Below are 20652 nucleotides of genomic sequence, written 5' to 3' on the forward strand. Positions count from 1 at the left end.
GTCAAATGTTTATTATAATGTCAATATTTCAACCTACTAAAACTAAAAATATTTTAATTTTTGATTTAAAAAATCCCACGCAAAAGTCCCAAAGGTGCCTTTCATGTTTAAGCTTTAATTAGCAACCACTTTGGTCTCTGACACATATTGCGCAGATATTGAAGCGTTAATATTACTGCAGCTTGATTACAAAAGGCAATGATTAATTTTAAAGCAGACAAAAAAGATATGCCCTGATTACAAAGGAATGATTAAGGCGGAATGTCAGACATTGCACATTTATAGCAGTCTTTGCCATCGTCAAAGGATAAGACTTTGTAAAAGTTTATATTTAGAATCACAGTTACTTTGTACTTTATAATATTCAGTGTTTGTGCCTTGGATACTGGGCATCCCAACTCCAATTGGGCCTAAGACCTTTGGGGTTCACATGCCCAGGGCAAACCTGCCCACCACAGAATGGTCCCAATGAGCCGCCGTAGTTTAAGTTCTCACAGGTAAGACCCGACCTGAAGCACTGCCTCTAGCCGTAGGGAAGGTTTTGGCCCTGGATTTTCTTGGCACGTACCATTTTGTTGAAAGACAGAGAGCACCCTGAGGACATTATCCCTAAAATGAGAGCGGACTGGGATTGAAAGGCTAACTACAGAAATGGCTGCTGCCCAGACGCCCTCAAAAGCCAAGGCCTTGGCCGCCATTTTTATTTGCCGCCGAAGCAAAAAACAAACCCACGGAGGGACAGAGGCCTGGGTCAGGGGTTCCGCCAGGGAAAAAGGCAGACCTTGAAGCTGCCGTTTTAGGGCGTGAAGGAGAAAAGCCCGGTTTGTAAACTGTAACGGGAACCAAAGGCTGAGGGCAGAAACGGGCAGCAGCGGCCAGCGTTCCTAGACCCTCAGACCCCTCAAACCCCGTCCGGCGTCGGCCTCCATCTTCTCGCTGGACTGGCGACAGAGGGTTAGAAACAGGTCTAGCTGGGAATAGTTCTAGAAGAAGCCGTCTTCTTTATTCCGCTTTCCAGGATCCTCAGGGTTGGTTATAAAACACTTAAGGGCGAGAAAAGGATCGCAGGAGCCAGGCCCTGAGATGAGCTTGGAGTCCCTGTTTCAGCACATCATCTTCACCGAGCATCAGGCGGAGGAGAGTCGCCGTTTGATGCGAGAAGGTCGGGGCATTTCTGTCCTTTGCATGGGGCTTTTGTCTTCTGGTGCTGGGTGCTTGGGGGAGAAGGAAATCCCGAAGGCAGTGGTCAGAGCCGTTAGGGGAGCTTGCTTGCCGTGCTGAGGGAAAGACAGCTGAAAGGTGGCTTGTCAGACGCCACCAAAATGGGGACTTTAGAAAGATTGATGTGTTTAAAGATTTAATTTTTATTACAGTGAGGTCGGAAATAACCAGATGTCGTGAAAAAATTAAGAAAGCAACGGAGGAGCTGAATGAAGAGAAAATCAAGCTGGAATCTAAGGTATTGAAATGTAGAGCATACTAATTATCACTTGAAAAAGCCTGCCTTAACTTGACTTTTGGGGGATATTTCACTGTTTAACCAGTTGTCTTTCAAGTAGGAAGCACATTACTCTGTGCTGGCTGTTTTGGTTCCATGGTGCCTGGTGATGTTTAAAGTTCTGAATCCAGTGACACCTTCAGTTCTAATATGAATTTGCCCTAAATAAACTAAGGTAATGAAGAATTCATTGTCCATTTTGTGGGATGGTTAAGGTTTTAAAAGAGCACAATGTCATTAGAAGAATCATTATTGTACTTATTTATTAAGTAGTTGGTGCAGTATATACATTTTGAATGATAAATAATTTGTGTGCTATGTTGATAGGACAATTGCATGTAAATTTCAAACAAGCCCCTGCCTTTCGTGTTAAAATTCTCTACCACGTTTTAGACATGCCTTGCGTCCGAAGTATACCTTTTCCATTAGCGTTTCTTTTTCCTGCAGCGTTTGTAATTTTCTGTTATTGTAAAAAGAAGCAGGAGAGTCTGATGGCTTCTTGAAGGATGGGTAGAATTTTGAAGAGGCAAACAGAAGGAAGTAGTAGGAGAAAAGTATTCCAGACAGAGGGAGGAGGCAAATATGTGCAGCGCATATTGGGAAAGGAATCTAGTCAAAGCCGAGGGCTGATATCTGAGAATAGCAGAAAACCATTGCAAGTTTCTGATCAGGGAGCAGTAAAAGTGGGTTTAGGTAGCCTAGCATGGTGGCACATGCTTGTAGTTCCAGTTACTCAGGAGGCTAAGGTGAGAAGACAGTTGTTCAGTTTAATGCCAGCCTGGGCAACATAGCGAGACCCTGTCTTAAAAAAAAAAAAAAGGTAGTTTTAGGAGGATCTTTCTGAGCTCTGATTGGGAAGATGGGAATAGACAATTAGGAAGCTAAGAACGTTATTTAAGTGTACCACAATGAAGGCCTCGCTATGGGTGGGGACAGAGTTATTCAGAAATATTTATTAAGTACCCAATGATGGACTCAACAAACACCATGTAATATGAAGTCTGTTTGAGGAAGTCTGTTTGCTTCAAATGTGTCTATTTTAACTTATCACTGTGAGGAATTTTCAGTTTTGGGGAATGAAACAGAGAACATTTCTCCATCCGGCAAATTTCAGCTCTTCTTTCGAGGTGTTGCTAAAACATCACCAATAAAGCCTTCCCATAGACATCTTGGTAAAATTTTAAAATTAAACAATGATACATACTTGTATTTGTGTTTGTATGCCCCACTATTTTGTGAGCAACATATCTGGAATTTTTTCCTTATCCATCTTTTATTCCCACTGCCTGTTATCTAACAGTATATAGTATACAGTAGTGTGTTGAATGAATTAATGAGTACTAATAGTTTGATAGATAATAAGGAGAGTCTTTTAAAATAGGATTCGTAATTTGTTCAGTGAGATCCTACCTCCTGTTTTGCCTGTGAATAGCAGGTAAACTAGCTGCTACCAGCAATGCTGAAAGCTGCTGGTATGGGCAAAACACTAAGAATGTTATGGTGCAACTTTCTTTTTCTTGAAAAAGAATTAAGACACTTTCAGGATTGGTACCTAGAAGCTAATAGAAGTAATGGGCAAAATATGAACACTTACTGTATGCAGGGGCACTGTTCTAAATGCTTCTCCTGTTAACTCCTTTAATCCTAACAGCAATCTTGTGATGAGACCCCATCATTATTCCCTTTTTATGAGTGAGGAAACTGAGAGGTAAATGACTTGTCCACGATATATAATTCAGAAACAAACTACCATAATGAAAGTAACAATAACAGCATATTTTATTAAAGTCGATTTCTTAAGCTCATTTTAAATATTTTTCTTCATGATATTCATGTATAATAATATATCTGAAGTTTTGTATCTTGTTTAGGTTAATATTTTTAAAATGTTGCTTGTACAAGTTTTTGTACAAAATGCACTTTTCCTGGATTGGTGAGGATGTTGACCTGATATAACGTATTTTTTAATGTTACTCTGTAGTATTTTCTTTGTTAGCAAAGTTTTGTCTGCAAATGGAAATATAATTCGTTGATATATACACATACATTAAAAAATGTTGATTCAGTTGTTTTTGCTAGAAAGAAGACAGAGAAAAGTCCTACCATTGTTTAGAAACATTTGTTGAACTTACTAATTAATATAGTTTCATAAGCATGCATTGCTTTTTAACCAGCTCGTATATGTGGGTAATAATACATTTGTATCTTACTAATAAAATTAACATATGAGGGTCACTGTTCATAAAATACTGATTTATGATTGAAATAGTTTGATTTATATTATAGTCAAGATGGTATGTATATATGCATAGAGATTTTTTTTTTTTTTTTTTTTTTTGAGACGGAGTCTTGCTCTGCCGCCCAGGCTGGAGTGCAGTGGCCGGCTCTCAGCTCACTGCAAGCTCCGCCTCCCGGGTTCACGCCATTCTCCTGTCTCAGCCTCCCGAGTAGCTGGGACTACAGGCGCCCGCCTCGTCGCCCGGCTAGTTTTTTGTATTTTTTAGTAGAGACGGGGTTTCACCGTATTAGCCAGGATGGTCTCGATCTCCTGACCTCGTGATCCACCCGTCTCGGCCTCCCAAAGTGCTGGGATTACAGGCTTGAGCCACCGCGCCCGGCCGCATAGAGATTTTAAAAGTGGAATTCACAATTATAATGCAAATGACTAATGGGAAGAACTGAAGAACTAATCCTAAATTGATTTCTTGTTTCTCTTATTCTGAGTTAATTATATGTCTGCCAATAACAATGAAAATATATTTACTTGAATATTTGACTTGGCATTTATTGACCTATTTATCAAACAGTAGCAGCACAAGGAGAAGCTATTAATAGAACATAATTTGAATAGAGTAGTGCTTGTGCTATTGTACAGTGATATATTCAGAAAATTTGGGGGGCATTTATTTTGGATGTTGCTTCTGGTCAATAAATGCGTTTGGGAAGGACAGTATTCATTTTTTTCTTTTATGTAAAACCTGGATAGCATGTAATTAGAACTTGAATGATAGCCTTTGCCTTTCAGGGCTCAATGAGTCTTTTAAAATATATGGTTGCAAAAATCTCAGGTTATATAGTATGAGTACTTTATGAATTGGACAGCTACACTATGCCTGGTTAGGTTTGGTAATATGAAAACAAAAAAATGAGAACATGCCCTGGATTTGCGTTCGTGCTTACCAATACACATAAAACTTCTGATAGTTAAGGAGAAGTTGTATAGTATTGATGACAGGGCAGACCAAAATTAAGGACTCACAGAACATTGGTAGTTTCTTTTAAACGCCTAAAAGAGGTTCTTCTAGTTTTAAAAATGGCGTATAATTAAAATTTTGACATTTAATTTTTATAAACGTATTACATAAAACTCAATATAATGCCATATTCCCTTGACAGGGAGTAAATGGAGAAAAATCTGAGGTTATTTTGTGAGTATTTTATTTACTTTTTCTGGTTCCAATTTTAACTTGTGTAAATACCATAACAATAATAAAAGGATATTTCATGAAATTTTAAAGGAAAATTATATTGAAATTAAAAAGTAACTTAAGCTGGCCCCATTTACTTCTACTTCTTTACCTCAATATGTATGTGTTCTTTTTTTTTAATTGGTAAAAGTTAGGAAACCTCCAGAACAGCAGGCAAAGTCATATCCTTTAGTACCGTATTTCCTAGAGAAAGAGCAAAATCACAGAGTATTATCATTTATAATATTGAAATGGAGTTTTGTAATTGAAGTACTTTTTTCTTTCTTTAAACTTAATAAAAAAACTTAGATTCCTACCTAAATTTAATTTTGTTGTTGGCAGTTACTCATTCAACAGACATTCATTGAGCAACTGCTAAATCACAGTATGAATACTTGGCAAATAAATTATATAACATCTTTCTTCCTGAATTACAGGATTAACATCAAGCAACTTCAACTATATAAACCTAACTGTAAACTCAAAATTTTTGATGTTCTCATTTAAAGAAAAAACTTGTTTCCATTTCTCTATGAAATTCTGTAGAGAAAACCTTATCACATTTGTCATGAGTAATTATCCAAAACTTGGAAGTAGGCAAAAAAGGTCACTGAGTGTCCTTTGACTATTGTATTAGGCATTGTCCAGTAGCTCACCTTCCTGAGGACAGTAAGGTTTATAGGGGTGTGAACCTTGGTACTGGGCTGTTTATTTCTTGAATATGCCAATCGTTCTTTGATCCCAAGGCCTTTGCACTAGCTGTTTCGTCTGCTTGAAATGCTGATTCCCTTAGCTGTTACTCTGTCATGCACACTCACTTCATTTAGATCTTCCCGGTAGAATCATGTGGAACTTTTAGTGCTAACATTAGGACAGCCCCATGCAAATCTTGATGGTTGGTTAGCCTAAGTCTCTGCTCAGTTGTCACCTTAGAGTATTATTCTTAAAATGTGATCTCTGAGTTTTAAGGGGTCCCCAAGACACTTTCAGGGAGTTTGTAAGGTCAAGCTATTTTTATGATAATACTGTACAAAGGTACCATTTGCCATTTTCACTGTGCTAATGCACACATTGACAGTGCAAAAACTGCAGTGAGTAAAACTGTTAGTGCCTTAACACAAATCGAGGCAGTGGCACCAAACAGTACTAGTAGTCATTGTATTCTTCACTGCCGTGCATCCTCAGTAAGAAAACAAAAACCGCTAGTTTTACTTAATGCTTTGATTGAATTGTCAAAGATATTTTATTGAAACTGATCATTGAGTATATTCATTTTCAATATTGTATACAATTACATGGGAAGTATACCTAAAGTACTTTTGTATTCCAAAGTGCTACGATTGTCTCAAGGGAGAGCATGTGTGCGGTTGTTTGCGATGCAGTATGAGCTAGCTATTCTTTTTCTGAAACATCATTTTTACTTAGATAATTGACAGTCAAGTTGTAGTTATTTAGATTTGGGTGTTTGGCAAAAATTTTCTCAAAAATAAATGAAGTAAGCCTAAAATGTCAAGGCAAACATCTGATGTTCTTCTTCTTATTTTGCCAATGATAATATGCAAGCTTTCAAACAAAAATTATAATTTTGGAGGATTCCTATCTATCTGTCACCATAAGCTTGGCAGCTTCCTGGTACTTAAAAGATTTTTCTGGTGAGTTGGTTAGTGATATTAATGAATGTAAATGTTACTTTTGAAACAGTATGTTTCAAAATGTTTCAGAATGTTACTTTTGAACGCATATTATGAAATATATCAACATTTGGAGGATCTGCATAATTCAGGGAAGCAGTAAGTAATGTATAAAGTTACAAAACTGTGCACGGAGAAAATGTAGATTCAAAGTGCAATCTAGACCAATGGATTTTATTATAACATAGAATGAAAAGTTCATTGAAATGGTTTCAGATTCCACATTGCAACTAACCTTTAAGGAGCCGCCACATGGTGAATTTTGATATAGTATCAAAGAAGAATATGCACAATCATTTCCAACTATGTATCTGTGCACTCCCTATTCTCCAATTGAAAAACATACTACAAAAGATTGAGTAGAAGTAGATATGAGAGTCCAGCTGTCTTCTTTTTTAATTTTTAATTTGTTTTTATTTATTTATTTTTAAGAGACAGAGTGTCACTCTGTCACCCAGATTGGAGCTCCGTGGCACAATAGCAGTTCACTGCAACCTCAAACTCCTGGTCTCAAGTGATCCTTCTGCTTCAGCCTCCTGAGTAGCTGGGACTACAGGCCTCTGCCACCCTACCTCGCTAATTTAAAAAAAAATTTGTTTTCTAGAGACAGGGTCTTGCTATTTTGCCCAGTCTTGTCTTGCACTCTTGGCCTCAAGTGATCCTCCCACTTCGGTCTCTCAAAGTTCTGAAATTACAGGCATGAACCACCAAACCTGGTCCCAGCTGTCTTCTATTAAGCCGGATGTTAATGAGATTTGTAAAAAATCTACATGCAACTCCTTTTCCTAATTTGCTTTTGTTTTGGAAAGTAATTTTTAAATACAAATGTGGTGTTTAAAATGCAATAGGATTATTATTATTCTTAAATTAATGTTTAAAAATTTTTCAATTTTAATTTTGATACAGAAAATATTTCTAGATATAATTCATGAAAACAATCAAACAAAAAGAAATTCTCAATAATTTTTTAGACTATGAAGAGGTCAAAAGACCCAAAAATTTGAGTCCCCCTCTCTGTAGAGGCCCTTCCCTGAACTTCCTATATAAAATAGCATTACCATCTCTCCCTCTCTCTATGCTGTGTAGTACGTACCACCTCTTGGCATGTTTTATATTGATCTGCTTATTATTTGTCTCCCTCCAGTGGAATGTAAGCTCCACAAGGGATAGAAATTAATCTATTTTGTTCACTGCTGTTATTCCCAGCATCTAGAACAGTGCCTGAATGATAGTAGGTATTAAACAGACATTTAGTGAATGAATAAATTAATTTAAAATTTTTCTCATAGAATTCTATTTTCTGTTTTCCTCTGCCTTGAATTCTACTTGTTTGATTTGATGCCTTTCTTACATGGTGGTAGACTTTCTTATTAACTTTAAGAATTTATTGATTTTATTTTATTGAACCTATCTTTAGAATAACTTATCTTTCCTGGCTGTTCAACATACTCCTTGATAGAAAAGATGTCCCTAAGAAGCAGTTTCACCCCTGCTGCCAGGGCCTCACAGGTTTTCCCTGTTAAGGACCAGTTTTTATGTTAAATTCTGAGCTCAGGATTTCTGCACTGTATGGATAAGAGATTTTGAATCTTACACCCATCCACAGATTAGGCTCAGGGTTCAGATTCACAGGATATGAGTCCTTTTCCACTCACGGCTCAATGGGATATAGCTCACTTACACGCTGCATCTCTAGGGCAACAGGTGGAGTTTGTTATCCATCTTTTGTAACTGGCATAGATATTTCTCAATTCCTGACAGTACAGTGAGTCCAACCCTGTCTCTCTTTGCCTGTGATTTTTGTTCTTATGTGGGCATTTAAAGCCTAATCCCTAATGCCTGTATCCTTTCTAAAAGATGCTCCTGTGAGCTTGAATTTTAACACACCATCCTTACCCTGAGCTGTCTTTTTGTTTCTTGCATGAAGATTTCCCTCTCTTCCTTTCTGCTTAGCTTTGTAAATAATATTTTAAACGTAGTTAGATTTTATCTAGCATTTCTCTGTGTTTGGGGTAAAAAGTAAGTCCTTTCTACTTTTGCTTTTACTGCCACATTAACCATAATTCTGCACTATAAAATTCTTCAGTGCCTCACATTGTCATTCTTGGGTTCTTATTTTTTATGTGTTTTTTGATGAGTCTGTGTAATTGTTTAAGTAATTTTGTAGGAGGAATTTGTGAATAATAGATCTTCTAAGGTATTAATATCTGAAATTTCTGTTATCCTCACACTTGCATGATTTACTGAGTCAAACCTTTTTTTACAACATTTTGTGGATCTAGCACTATCATATTCTGAAATTTATTAATGCAGAAGTATTGAAGTCAACCTCGTTTTTAAAAATCCTTTTTTAAGGTAACCTGTTAGGTTTTGTTTTCTTCCCTGATTGCTTTTATGATTTTAAACAATCTGTAATTCCAACTTTGGTACAGATATATCTATTTTTTTTTTTCTGGTACAAGGGTGAGCCTTCCATTTTAACCTCAGCTATTATTTCATAGAGTTTGTTTTCCTTTTTTATTTGTTTGTTTTTCTGAGACGAAGTCTTGCTCTGTCACCCAGGCTGGAGTGCAGTGGTGCGATCTTGGCTCACTGCAAGTTCTGCCTCCCAGGTTCACACCATTCTGCCTCAGCCTCGCAAGTAGCTGGAGCTACAGGCACCGACCACCGTGCCCAGCTAATATTTTTGTATTTTTAGTAGAGATGGGGTTTCACCGTGTTAGCCAGGATGGTCTCGATCTCCTGACTTCGTGATCTGCCCGCCTCGGCCTCCCAAAGTGCTGGGATTACAGACATGAGCCACCGCGCCCGGCCACATAGAGTTTGTTTTCAATACACCCATTTCTTATAATTTGGAAGGTCTTTTTTCTCTTTACTCTGAGTTGAGTCCTCAGAAGTCTGGGAAAACTTTGTATACTTTACATCCCTGATTCTATCTTTTACAGTATTAGTTTAGTTATTTAATGCTCTCTGCAAATTTAAATCATGTGTTGTCTTCTCTTTTTTTAACACTTTAATTTTTTGCCTTTTTAAAAGTCTCAGCTTGTTTTGTTTTATCTTTTTCTGCTATGTCCTTCCTTGCTCTTGTTTACTAGTGGACATGTCTTTGTTTGCATCCTCTTAAGAATAGTAAGTAATTGATTATAATTTTTTTCATCCTGTGCTCTTCACTGTAATCTTTTGGATAATTCTCTTTTATCTCTTCTATTAACAGTATTTTTCATAGGGTTCATGTTGTTATTCTGTGAGATTTGTTCAGGACTGCAATTTGCCCATAAATGCAATGTATAAATTGTTTTTCGTCCTGTTTTCATTTTCTTGAATACTGGAAGAATCAACTACTTTCTTAGAGCTAAAGCTGATTGACAAGCTGATGTGAGTACCCCAGGGCCAGTTTCTAATGTTGTTGTAGTATAGCTTTACTTGACTGAGATATGATTATTTCTTGCATATGTGCCAGGTTTTCTTATTTGTTGAGGAAGATGTATGTTTTAAAGAATGTGCAACATTTTATAGTTCTTCCATGAAAAGAAGTGCATGAATAAACATGTTCTACCTCAGCATCCCTTTGTTTTATATCCTAAAATTTGTGGTGATAGGTAAGGTAAGGTACTGCCACCTGAGTTGCCAAATACACAGAAGTTATGTTACTTTAAAGTTGCTCCCCAGGAAGAGTCTTTCAGATTAAAAAGTATTACAAAATGTTCTTGACCGGTCAGTATTTGTGCTTTGCTCATCTTTCCCTAATCAGATTACTATTTCACTGAAATGGGCAGCTTTGGAGGAATAGGAGTTTTATTTGAGGAAAAGAGGAATAATAATTTTTGCAGTTTAGGGGTTATTTTGAAAAGAGTTGACTTTGGACTTTGGAACAAGAGGTGAGTTCTGAAAAGGTGAGTGGAAAGGATCAAAGGCAGCTGGCGACTTACAGTTGTGCCTGTGAACTCATGCTGATAGGAAGACTTTCTCATGTAGGCTTTGCTGTATATATGGTCTCATGGATTGTTATTGCCTGAATTAATATTTCAAGATAAGTTGAAAGGCTGTATACCTCAGTTTCCTTTGTTCAGATGAGTTCCATGATTTCAAATATAGTCTAATTTCTTCTGGTTAAAAATTCCTCCCAAAAGACACAGGGGAAGGAAAGGGAGAGATGTGACCACCACAGTGAGCAAATGGATCAGATTATTACTCTAAAATATTCCTTTAATTCTGAGGTCCTGCTTCTTCCCATCTTTACTGAGATTTCTTGCTTATGTTCCTACTGGAAGACTGGGTTTTATTCCTGGGAAATTCTGAGACCTTGTACCATTATATTTGGTGAACATGCAGTAGACTACTTTTCAAAATTAAAATAGTTTTATTGTTTTAACTCTTTATAAAAGTAGTGTTTATTTATTGCAAATTATTCCAAAAATAGAAATTGGCAAAAAGCAGAGTGAAAATCACCTATAATTCCACCACACAGTTAACATTTTCATAGGCTTTCTTTCAAAATTGTTTTAATGCATTTATATTTTTCTTAAATAATTTGCTTTTTTCTATTTACTGTAACCTAGACATTTGAGCAAATATATATATAAGCAATTTTAATTGCTGCATAATATTCCATTATATGTTATACTATATTTTATTTAATTTCCTAGTGATAATTATTTACTATTGTATTAATAAATTACTGTTTCTTTCTATCATCATTGCAGTGATAATTGTATACGTACATCTTTGTGCACTTATCCTAGCTTTTTAGGGTGAAGCCTTAGAAATCAAATTGCTCTGTCAATGGGTCTATAATTTTTAAGGCTTTGATTATTTTTAAATTGTCCTCCAGAAAAGTTGTTCCAGTGTTATTCTCACAGTTTTACTACTCATACACTAGAAATTAATATGTTTTACAAATATAAAAATGACATCTTTTTAGTTTTAATTTGAATTTTTTAACTTAGTATTTTAAATTTGTATGTGTATTTACCTATTTCTATCCTGTTCTAGTCTTTTCTGGTTGGCATCTAGCTTTTTATTACAGATATTCTTTCTTTATCATTTGTTGCAGACTTTATTATTTGTATCTTGGCTTTTTATGACATGATTTCTAGTAAAAGTTTAGAGTTTTGTGTTGCTAGAATTTTTAATGTTTTAGTTTGTTTCTGAATCCATTCTAGGCTTGGGAAAGCCTGTCCCATTCCAAGATTTTAAACAATATCTTTTTCTAATACTTTTATAGTGGTTTTCTTTTTTTAAATATTTTAAAGAAAAATGTCACCTGAGTAAATGTCACATGTTCCCCATTGATCAGACATACACTCATACACTGTCTTTATGATACAGTGGTGTGCATGTGCATGTGTATGTCTATACTTGTATCTGTGTTGTATATTCTATACTACTTTATTAATCTGTTTTGGCACCAGTGTATTATTGGCTTAAATATATTAGCTTTAAAATATCTTTGACTCTCTGGAAGGGTAATTTCTTTTTCAGATTTTTCCTGATTCTTTTCGTGGTTTATATTTCTGGATAAATTTGAAAATAATTTTGTCAAATTAAAAAAGAACCAAAATCATAGGAATTTTCATTAAGATTGCACTAATTAAGATTGTTGTAATTTATGAAGAATTGATGTCTTTATAAGTCTGAGTCACATTTAAGAATATAACATATTTTTCTGTTTATTCAGATTTTCTTTTATGTTCCTCAGTAGAAGTTTTTCATACAGGTCTCAGATATTTCTTATTTGTGTATTTTGTTTGTCTTGGTTTTGCTGTCACGAATGGGATATTTTCCATGCTTTTTTCTGTTTGTTGTTGTTAGCTAGAATAGATTTTGGTATTTATTTTGTTAATAGCTTCTTTACTAAACCCTTTTTTTTATTTCTTCACAGTTTATCTATACATTTTCTTGGATTAATATATAATAATGGGGCCAGGTGTGGTGGCTAACACCTGTAATCCCAGCACTTTGAGAAGCCTAGGCGGGTAGATTACCTGAGGTCCGGAGTTTGAGACCAGCCTGGCCAACATGGTGAAACCCTGTCTCTACTAAAAATACAAAAATTAGCCAGGCATGGTGGTGTGCCCCTGTAATCCCAGCTACCCTGGAGTTTGAGGCAGGAGAATTGCTTGAATCCATGAGGCAGAGGTTGCAGTGAGCCAAGATCGTGCCACTGCACTCCAGCCTGAATGACAGAGTAAGACTCCATTTCAACAACAACAAAAATATTTATTTGTATATAATATTTAATATGTATAAATATATGTATTATAGTTTATATAATAGTATGTAGTATATATTGTATGTGATATTATATATATTATATATGATACATATGTAATAATAATAAGGCCACTGTGGCTGGAATGGGGCAAGTGAGGAGGTGACTGATAGGAGAGGTGGCTGGAGGGGGAGTGAGGAGGTGAAAATCAGGTAAAGCCTTATAAACCATTGTCAGGCGGTTATTTCCTTCCTTGCTAACTATATTAGGATTACTATGTCATAGTAAGTTATTCTTTAAGCATTGCCTCTGTGATTTGGAAAAGTATAAAGAGAGATCTTTTTTATAAAAACCTTAATGTCTGCTATCAATACAATATTCATTAATGTACCTTAGTATTTAAATGTCTTTTATCATATAGTCATAATAATGATATATTTTCCCCAATTGTTATGATTTTAGGAATGTGAAATTTTCTACATAACTCTTGGTTTTTTTAAAATGTAAAGTTGCCTATTATGCTATGGGGCAGAGTATTTAATCAGCAAAATGTCAGTTCCTCAAGGCTGAGGTTATTTTTAACAACAGCAACCACAACAAAGAGGACCTATGTACTTTGCTAGCTTGGACCCTAACATTAATTTTAAATCCTATGTCATTTTCAAATTTTAAGTTCTCCTGGCAGAAAAATACCTAAAGGCACCCAGGCAGCAAGAGTAGTGAAAAGTCACAAATCATGGCTTTGCTGGAAACTGACCTAGTTGACCAGATAAGTCAGCTCACTGGGAAAACTATAAGTTCCATTAAAAAATCAAATATCCCAAGAGGAATAAAACAAGGAAAGGAAAAACAGTTTTTATTGCTGAGAGAAGCAGAATTAACCAGGGAGTTGGCACTACTGTAAATTAGAATTTTCCAAAACAGTAATATTTTCTGACAAAGCGTGGCTATTTGATTCCAGATTCTAGAATATAACTTTTTTTTTTTTTTTTTTTTTTGAGACTGTTTCACTCTCATTGCCCAGGCTGGAGTGCAATGCCACAATCTTGGCTCACTGCACCCTCTGCCTCCTGGGTTCAAGAGATTCTCCTGCCTCAGCCTCCTGAGTAGCCGGGATTACGGGTGCCCCCACCGACCTGGCTGATTTGTAGAGGGGGGGTTTCACCATGTTGGCCAGGCTGGTCTCAAAACTCCTGACCAGGTGATCCGCCGGTCTCAGGCTCCCAAAGTGCTGGGATTAGAGGTGTGAGCCACCGCACCCGGCCTATCACTTTAAGGCTATATGCAAATGTATTTTTTCATTTCTAGTAGGAGATCAGATAGAAATGAAAAAGAGAAAATTTTATCACTGCCATTAGGAACTTCTCACCCTTTTCTTTATACTGTCTGTATTCTTTTGGGATCTTAGTGGATAACTTAGGACACAGAAGCAATGGATTTTTAAGTTTTTATTTACTATAAAATAAATGGTTCAAGCTACATAGACATAAAATATGCCTCAGTTCAAACCTGACTCAGATATGTTTAGAAATATTTTTATATCGCACTCTAACATTTTATGTATTATCTCCCCAACTCTGATCTCCACCCATTACCTTTGTAACAAAAAAGAGGTAAGAGGATTTTCTGATGATTATTTATTCATCTTTTGATCCTATCAATACATTCAGGGTTATATTTGGAATATTTACTTAAATTTTACCTATCAGTAGATTTAGTTTTCAAACACAGGAACAGAAAAAATAAATCAGTTGGGACAACAATAAGAACAAAAAGAACGATCTGAAACATTCTACGAACAGGAGACTATGAAAAGCTCTTTTATTTCTGAAGAGTTAGTAACTTACACTTAACAAAGAGGAACTGGGCAGATTCAAAAGTTTTTTTTTTTTTGTTTTCTTAGTTCCACTAAAATATAAAGTCAATATATTAACAATATAGGCCTTATCTAGCTTCTGCAACCTTGATCTATTGATGTCCTTAACAATGTGAAGCAGTATATTATAGGCCTCTATTCTTGTCCTTCCTGACTTTAACTTTCCCAAACTCCTGCCGCTTTCTCCATCATTCTACTTCTCATACTTACCAAGACTTTTTGTATTAACCTTTTTTAACCATAGATCCTATGTAAATTTGAAGATTAATGTACCATAATCTTTCTGTAGTTATTGACTCTCTGGGCCTCTTTAGATCTGGATTAAAAGAGGCAAATATGGAAGTAAATGATAAAGACGGAAGGTAAGACAAAAAGGGAATGAAGAGGAGATTAATACTAAAAATAAAAACAAAGAAGCAGAGAACTTAAAATGGATGATTTACATAAAATTTTAGGGAAGAGGAAAATTATGGATATGCCTTTTTTATAAATCTTTAGAACAGCTGTCTACTTTTTAGTTTTTGGTATATAGATTTCATTTTTTAGGTAATGGTAAAATATTCTGGTTAAGTGCCAATATGTCGCCTAGCTCTTCTTAATACTGGTTATTCTCCCTTTTAAGAAAGAAGACATGGGCTCAGTGGTAATTTAAGCTCTTAATCATTGATAGCTGAAACATAGCACCTTAATTTCTGAGTCCTTAACATAAGGCTTTTCTGAATTTGAATAATAGATTTGCTTAAGTCTGATTTAGAAATTTCTTAGTTTAGTAAGTAATATTTTCCTCATTTTTGAGTTCTGGGCTTGACGTAGGTCTTTTACAACAGACCAGTGGTATACATGGACTTACAATTCATAAATTGTGTTTCTAAAGGGTACCATACTTGAAATAACCTTAGTAGATTAAACCCACATTTATCCAGCTCATTATTTGGTCTTTAAAGCATTTTTTGTGGACATTCCTGGGCAATGTCCACAACAGTAACTCAGAGTTAGGTATATACTGCGAACACCCTTCTCAGTAAGCTCGGGTGGATCTAGGATTTGGTAATTTCCTTAAATGTTTATTAAACTTATATATTTCAACTCATTATCACACCTTAAAGTCCCTTTTTAGCTCTAGAATTACCTTTTCATTACTTTGAAATAGTTCTGACATTTCCATGTGAACATCAGGATTTAGAAGAAAGAAAGGCAGAAGACCTGGATTTTAATCCTGGATTTGCCTCTAATTAGTTATACAGCCTTTATAAGGTGTTTAACTTCTCTGGACCTCATTTTATTCTCATTTACTTAATAAGTATTAAATAGTCACGAAATATATTTTATTCTAAATAAATGTGGTGGATTTCAAGATCATACTGTAGTTTACCCTTGTTACAAATTTCTACGTTATTTTGTAGATTTGGCCACATGTTTTCTAATTTCTGTCTTCTGAGACAGAAAATACTAACCACCCTATTATTCCTTCCCCCAGTCTTTAAAATGTGACCTCAGTTCCTTTGATTATGTGAATTGCACCTCTTTAATCTTTCTCTGTTGATGCCTTTCTTAAAATCGGGTTGATGAAAACAGTACCAAGTACTGAAGATATGGGCAGATGGGCTACGATTTTACATAAATGTAAGATCATATTTTCTATTTTATTTCAGCTACTTTTTAAATGTCAATATTTCTAGGACGTTTTAGCCATAATATTTCAAACTTGTCTCTTAAGCCAACCCTTTTGCCTCTGGACTAGACTATTTCTAAGCTCTTTACTATTCAATATCTTCTGGGACAGAGATTTCACAACCTGTCTCTCACCTTGAGGAAGTTCTTATAACTACCATAAATCTTGCTTTCTGCAATTTAAATTGAATTTATATCCTTTTTCTTTTCTCTGTAGAGGTGGGAACAGCCCCAAACTGGAAATGATGCTTTCTTATGAGGGCTAGTACTGAACATAGTAGAAAAATTACAGTATTTCCAGTCCAGCATCATTTTTAGCTTTTATATATTAAAGCTTCCTGACTTCGTTTCAATATTCATCTCTCAGGAGATGTTGTTTTTTAAGGTCCAAATGAAATAACAGTTGCATGTCTAACATTAATGTTTATTATACCTTTTGCTACTTAGAACCAAATGAAGTATTAAAATAAAAAATGAGTTCTCAAAACCCATTTGATATAACTATAATCATGGGACTGAGTTTTTGCCTCTGCTTTGTAGATTTTATCTTATTATTTTATTAGTCATATTATGTACATGATTTATTCATTCATATATTCCTTATAAGCTGTGAAAATAGAAACTTGTTATTTAAAAACAAACAGTCTTAAAGCAGATTTCAATGTGTGTATTGAAAAAGTTTTAGTACCTAAGCTAAGAATTTTTCTAGGTATCGAGAGGAAAAAGAAAGCACATTCTCTGTCCTTGAGGAGCCTATAGTCTTATTGGGGGAAGAGATTATAAAATTGTAACTATAAAGTACTTACAAAATAATACAAGATAGTGTATATAAAATAAGATGTTTGATGCTGATTTTATTTTGCATTTTAAAGATTAATACAGAATATAATTTATACTAGACAAATCTGTTACCTAAGGCACTCTAAAATGCCTAATATTAATTGTATTATTCTGATTTCTGTTTTTGTACTTTGAAGGTTCAACAGTTTTTTGAAAAATCCTTCCTCTTACAGCTTTTGAAAACTCATGAAAATGCCTTAGAAAAACAGTACAGTGAAATTACAAACCATAGGAATATGCTTCTTCAAACCTTTGTAAGTTTCCAGCCACCTAGAAAAATCTATTACACTAATTATGTAAAAAAGTTTTCAAATATACTTAAGTATGCTTTTAGAAAATTATCCATGTGCATATTAGTAGGTAGTCCTGCTCAGATACAGGAAAGTATTAAGTGCTATTTAAAACCAATTGGGGCCGGGCGCGGTGGCTCAAGCCTGTAATCCCAGCACTTTGGGAGGCCGAGACGGGCGGATCACGAGGTCAGGAGATCGAGACCATCCTGGCTAACACGGTGAAACCCCGTCTCTACTAAAAATACAAAAACTAGCCGGGCGAGGTGGCGGGCGCCTATAGTCCCAGCTACTCGGGAGGCTGAGGCAGGAGAATGGCGTAAACCCGGGAGGCGGAGCTTGCAGTGAGCTGAGATCCGGCCACTGCACTCCAGCCTGGGCGACAGAGCGAGACTCCGTCTCAAAAAAAAAAATAAATAAATAAATAAATAAATAAAACCAATTGGTAGAGTAATCTAGTTTGAAAGAAGTGCATGGGCGGGGATGTAATACAGCAATTATTTGCAGTTGTAATAAGCACAAAAGAAACAGTGGAACTGATTTGAATTGCTCAAGCATTGAGACCTTGGATAAAATCCTTTTGAAAGGCAGAAAGTTTCACACTTTAGGCATATTTATGGATGTGGCTAAAAGGATGGATATTGTTAGTATTTTTCTATTAACTCAGAGCCAACAGCCTGAGCAATAGTTTTGAATGACAGTGCCAATTTAGAAATATGACTTATGATTAATTGACCTTTTAAAGAAAATACAGTTAAAGATAATAAAAATACATTTCTGAAGTCAGAACCAACACTTGGCGGTTTGAAATGACATAGCCACATTGAAAATGTGGCTTAAAATTGATTGACATAGCTTAGAAAAATATGGTGATGTTTAGATTCTAGCATTGTCAAAGAGTTTAGGGTTTCGCATTGCCCACAGGTTTTGAGAATTCTTGTTTCTCCACCGTGTTGCTACTTCATACAATGTAAACTATTATTTAAAACTGATTTTGAAGTGAATATATAATTTTGCCTTCATCATCCACATTTTAAAAGTTTTCTTGGCTATCCTTGTTTGTTTGTTTGTTTTCCTGTAAGGCAGTAATTCCTTTAAGTGTAGATTTTAATTTTTCAATTTGGTCATTTAATTACTTTACTCTCCAGTTTTATGTTATAATTATAAAATGTAATATTATTCTGAATTTTAATACACAAATAACAGATACAATGATGAGTGGTAGGATATCTACCTCAATAATTCTCCCAAAACTCTAAGGTTAAATCTTTCATCTGAAGATCGTTGTTACTATGTAAGAGCTTCAGTTTTTTATTAATATTACTATGAGAAAAAAACATTTTTGCCATAATACCAGGAAGTATAATTATATACTTTCATTGTTAATAATTCCAAAAGATTATATTTTAAATAATTAAGGAAAAATATTATTACAACTAACACCTATATTTCATCTTTTATTTATGTTTTTCAGGAGGCTATAAAGAAACAAATGATAGAGGAGAAAGACAAATTTTTTAAGGAAATTACAGACTTTAATAATGAGTATGAACTAACAAAGAAAAGAGAGCTTTTGATGAAAGAAAATGTCAAGATTGAAATATCTAACTTAGAAAACCAAGCAAACATTTTAAAAAGTGGTATGAATAAATATTATCACCTCATTTGTCTTGCATTAATGAAAATAACTTATTTTGGATGAATGAATTTTCCAAAAATTTAACTTTTTCATGAGCAAATTGGGTTACTGCATAGCAATTCTTTTACTTTAATTGATCTAATGAAGAATGTATCTTCTATTGTGAGCAGTTTCAAATGATTTAGAAGTAAATGTGACATGAGCATTTGGTCATTCATTTAATAAATAAATATCTATTATGTGATAGGCACTGTTCTAGGTCTTGAAGATATAAAAGTAAACAGTGGAGGAAGAAAATATGTAAGCAGACATTTACGGCACATGTGATGGAAGCTACAGTAGGGGTTAGGATTGGCGCCGTAATCCTCCAACAATCCAGTGTAAGCTAGGAAATAAGTTTACACAGTGGAGTGCAGAGAGTTTTATTTCAGGAACACTAGTGGTAAGGTTTGGGTCTGTGTCCCCAAGCAAATGTCATGTCAAATTGTAATCCTTAATGTTGGAAGTTGGGCCTGGTGGGAGGTGATTAACTCGTGGGGACAGATTTCCCCTTTGGTGCTATTCTCATAAGATTGAGTGAGTTATCATGACATTTGGTTCTTTAGAAGCATGTAGCACCTCCTGCTTCTCTGTGTTCTTCCTACTCTGGCCATGTAAGATGTTCTTGCTTCCCCGCCGCCTTCCACCATGATTTTAAGTTTTCTGAGGCCTCACCAGCCATGCTTCCTCTGTAGCTTGTAGAACCATAAGCTAAGTAAATCTTTCTACTTCTTTTTTTTTTTTTTTTTTTTTTTTTTTATGAATTACCCAGTCTCAGGTAGTTCTTTATAGTAGTGCAAGAATGGACTAATAGAACATACAACTAGAATGTGGGTTATTGCAGTCTTTGATGAGATCCTGAATAAAAGCAGTTGCCAAATAGGGAAAGTCAAGGATAAATCAGTTTTCAAACCTCAGAGATTCTATTATAGCATTAGTTTAACATCCAGTATTTCCTCATCTAAACTAGGTTCAGTTGCACATGAGGCTCCTTGGATGTAGTTCTTTATGTAACTCCTTGAGTACATGTCCTCTTGATCTGAAGACCTTAGCCAAAGAAACAGTTGCCCTTCACATTCTCAATATACTATGGTGAGATAGGCATAGGATAATCACTAGTGATACTTCTGTTCAGAAAGCAGAAAAACTGGAGTCATTGTTACATAGCAATTCTGAAATTGAGCCAGGCAAGTACTGGACATTCTTTGATTAGGACTCAGTCATCCTCCCACCTGGGAATGATTCCCCATGACTCTTGGCACCACTCTTTGTGCTCCTATTTCCCTTCTCTTGTCATTCCGTTTTTTAAAAAATATACATATTAAATATATATATATATATATATAAAAGATAGCTTGTGTTTTTATATATATATTAAATATATATATAAAAGATAGCTTGTGTTTTTATATATATATATTAAATATATA

At 35.1% G+C, this 20652-nt stretch overlaps 1 protein-coding gene across 1 annotated transcript in view; it reads left to right on the forward strand.

The window, feature by feature from the left end:
* The first annotated feature begins 496 nt into the window (after positions 1–496).
* CCDC172 (coiled-coil domain containing 172) overlaps positions 497–20652 on the forward strand; it is a 59444-nt gene continuing 39288 nt past the window's right edge. Inside the window, exons 1-5 of the mRNA XM_010388904.2 lie at positions 497–684; positions 1019–1162; positions 1374–1459; positions 17392–17508; positions 19019–19184. Coding sequence (XP_010387206.1) covers positions 1084–1162; positions 1374–1459; positions 17392–17508; positions 19019–19184 — 448 coding nt within the window. The 5' untranslated portion in view covers positions 497–684; positions 1019–1083. The remainder of the gene's footprint in view (positions 685–1018; positions 1163–1373; positions 1460–17391; positions 17509–19018; positions 19185–20652) is intronic.

The sequence above is a fragment of the Rhinopithecus roxellana genome, chromosome 11, assembly GCF_007565055.1.
Source record: "Rhinopithecus roxellana isolate Shanxi Qingling chromosome 11, ASM756505v1, whole genome shotgun sequence".
NCBI classification, from domain to species: Eukaryota; Metazoa; Chordata; class Mammalia; order Primates; family Cercopithecidae; genus Rhinopithecus; species Rhinopithecus roxellana.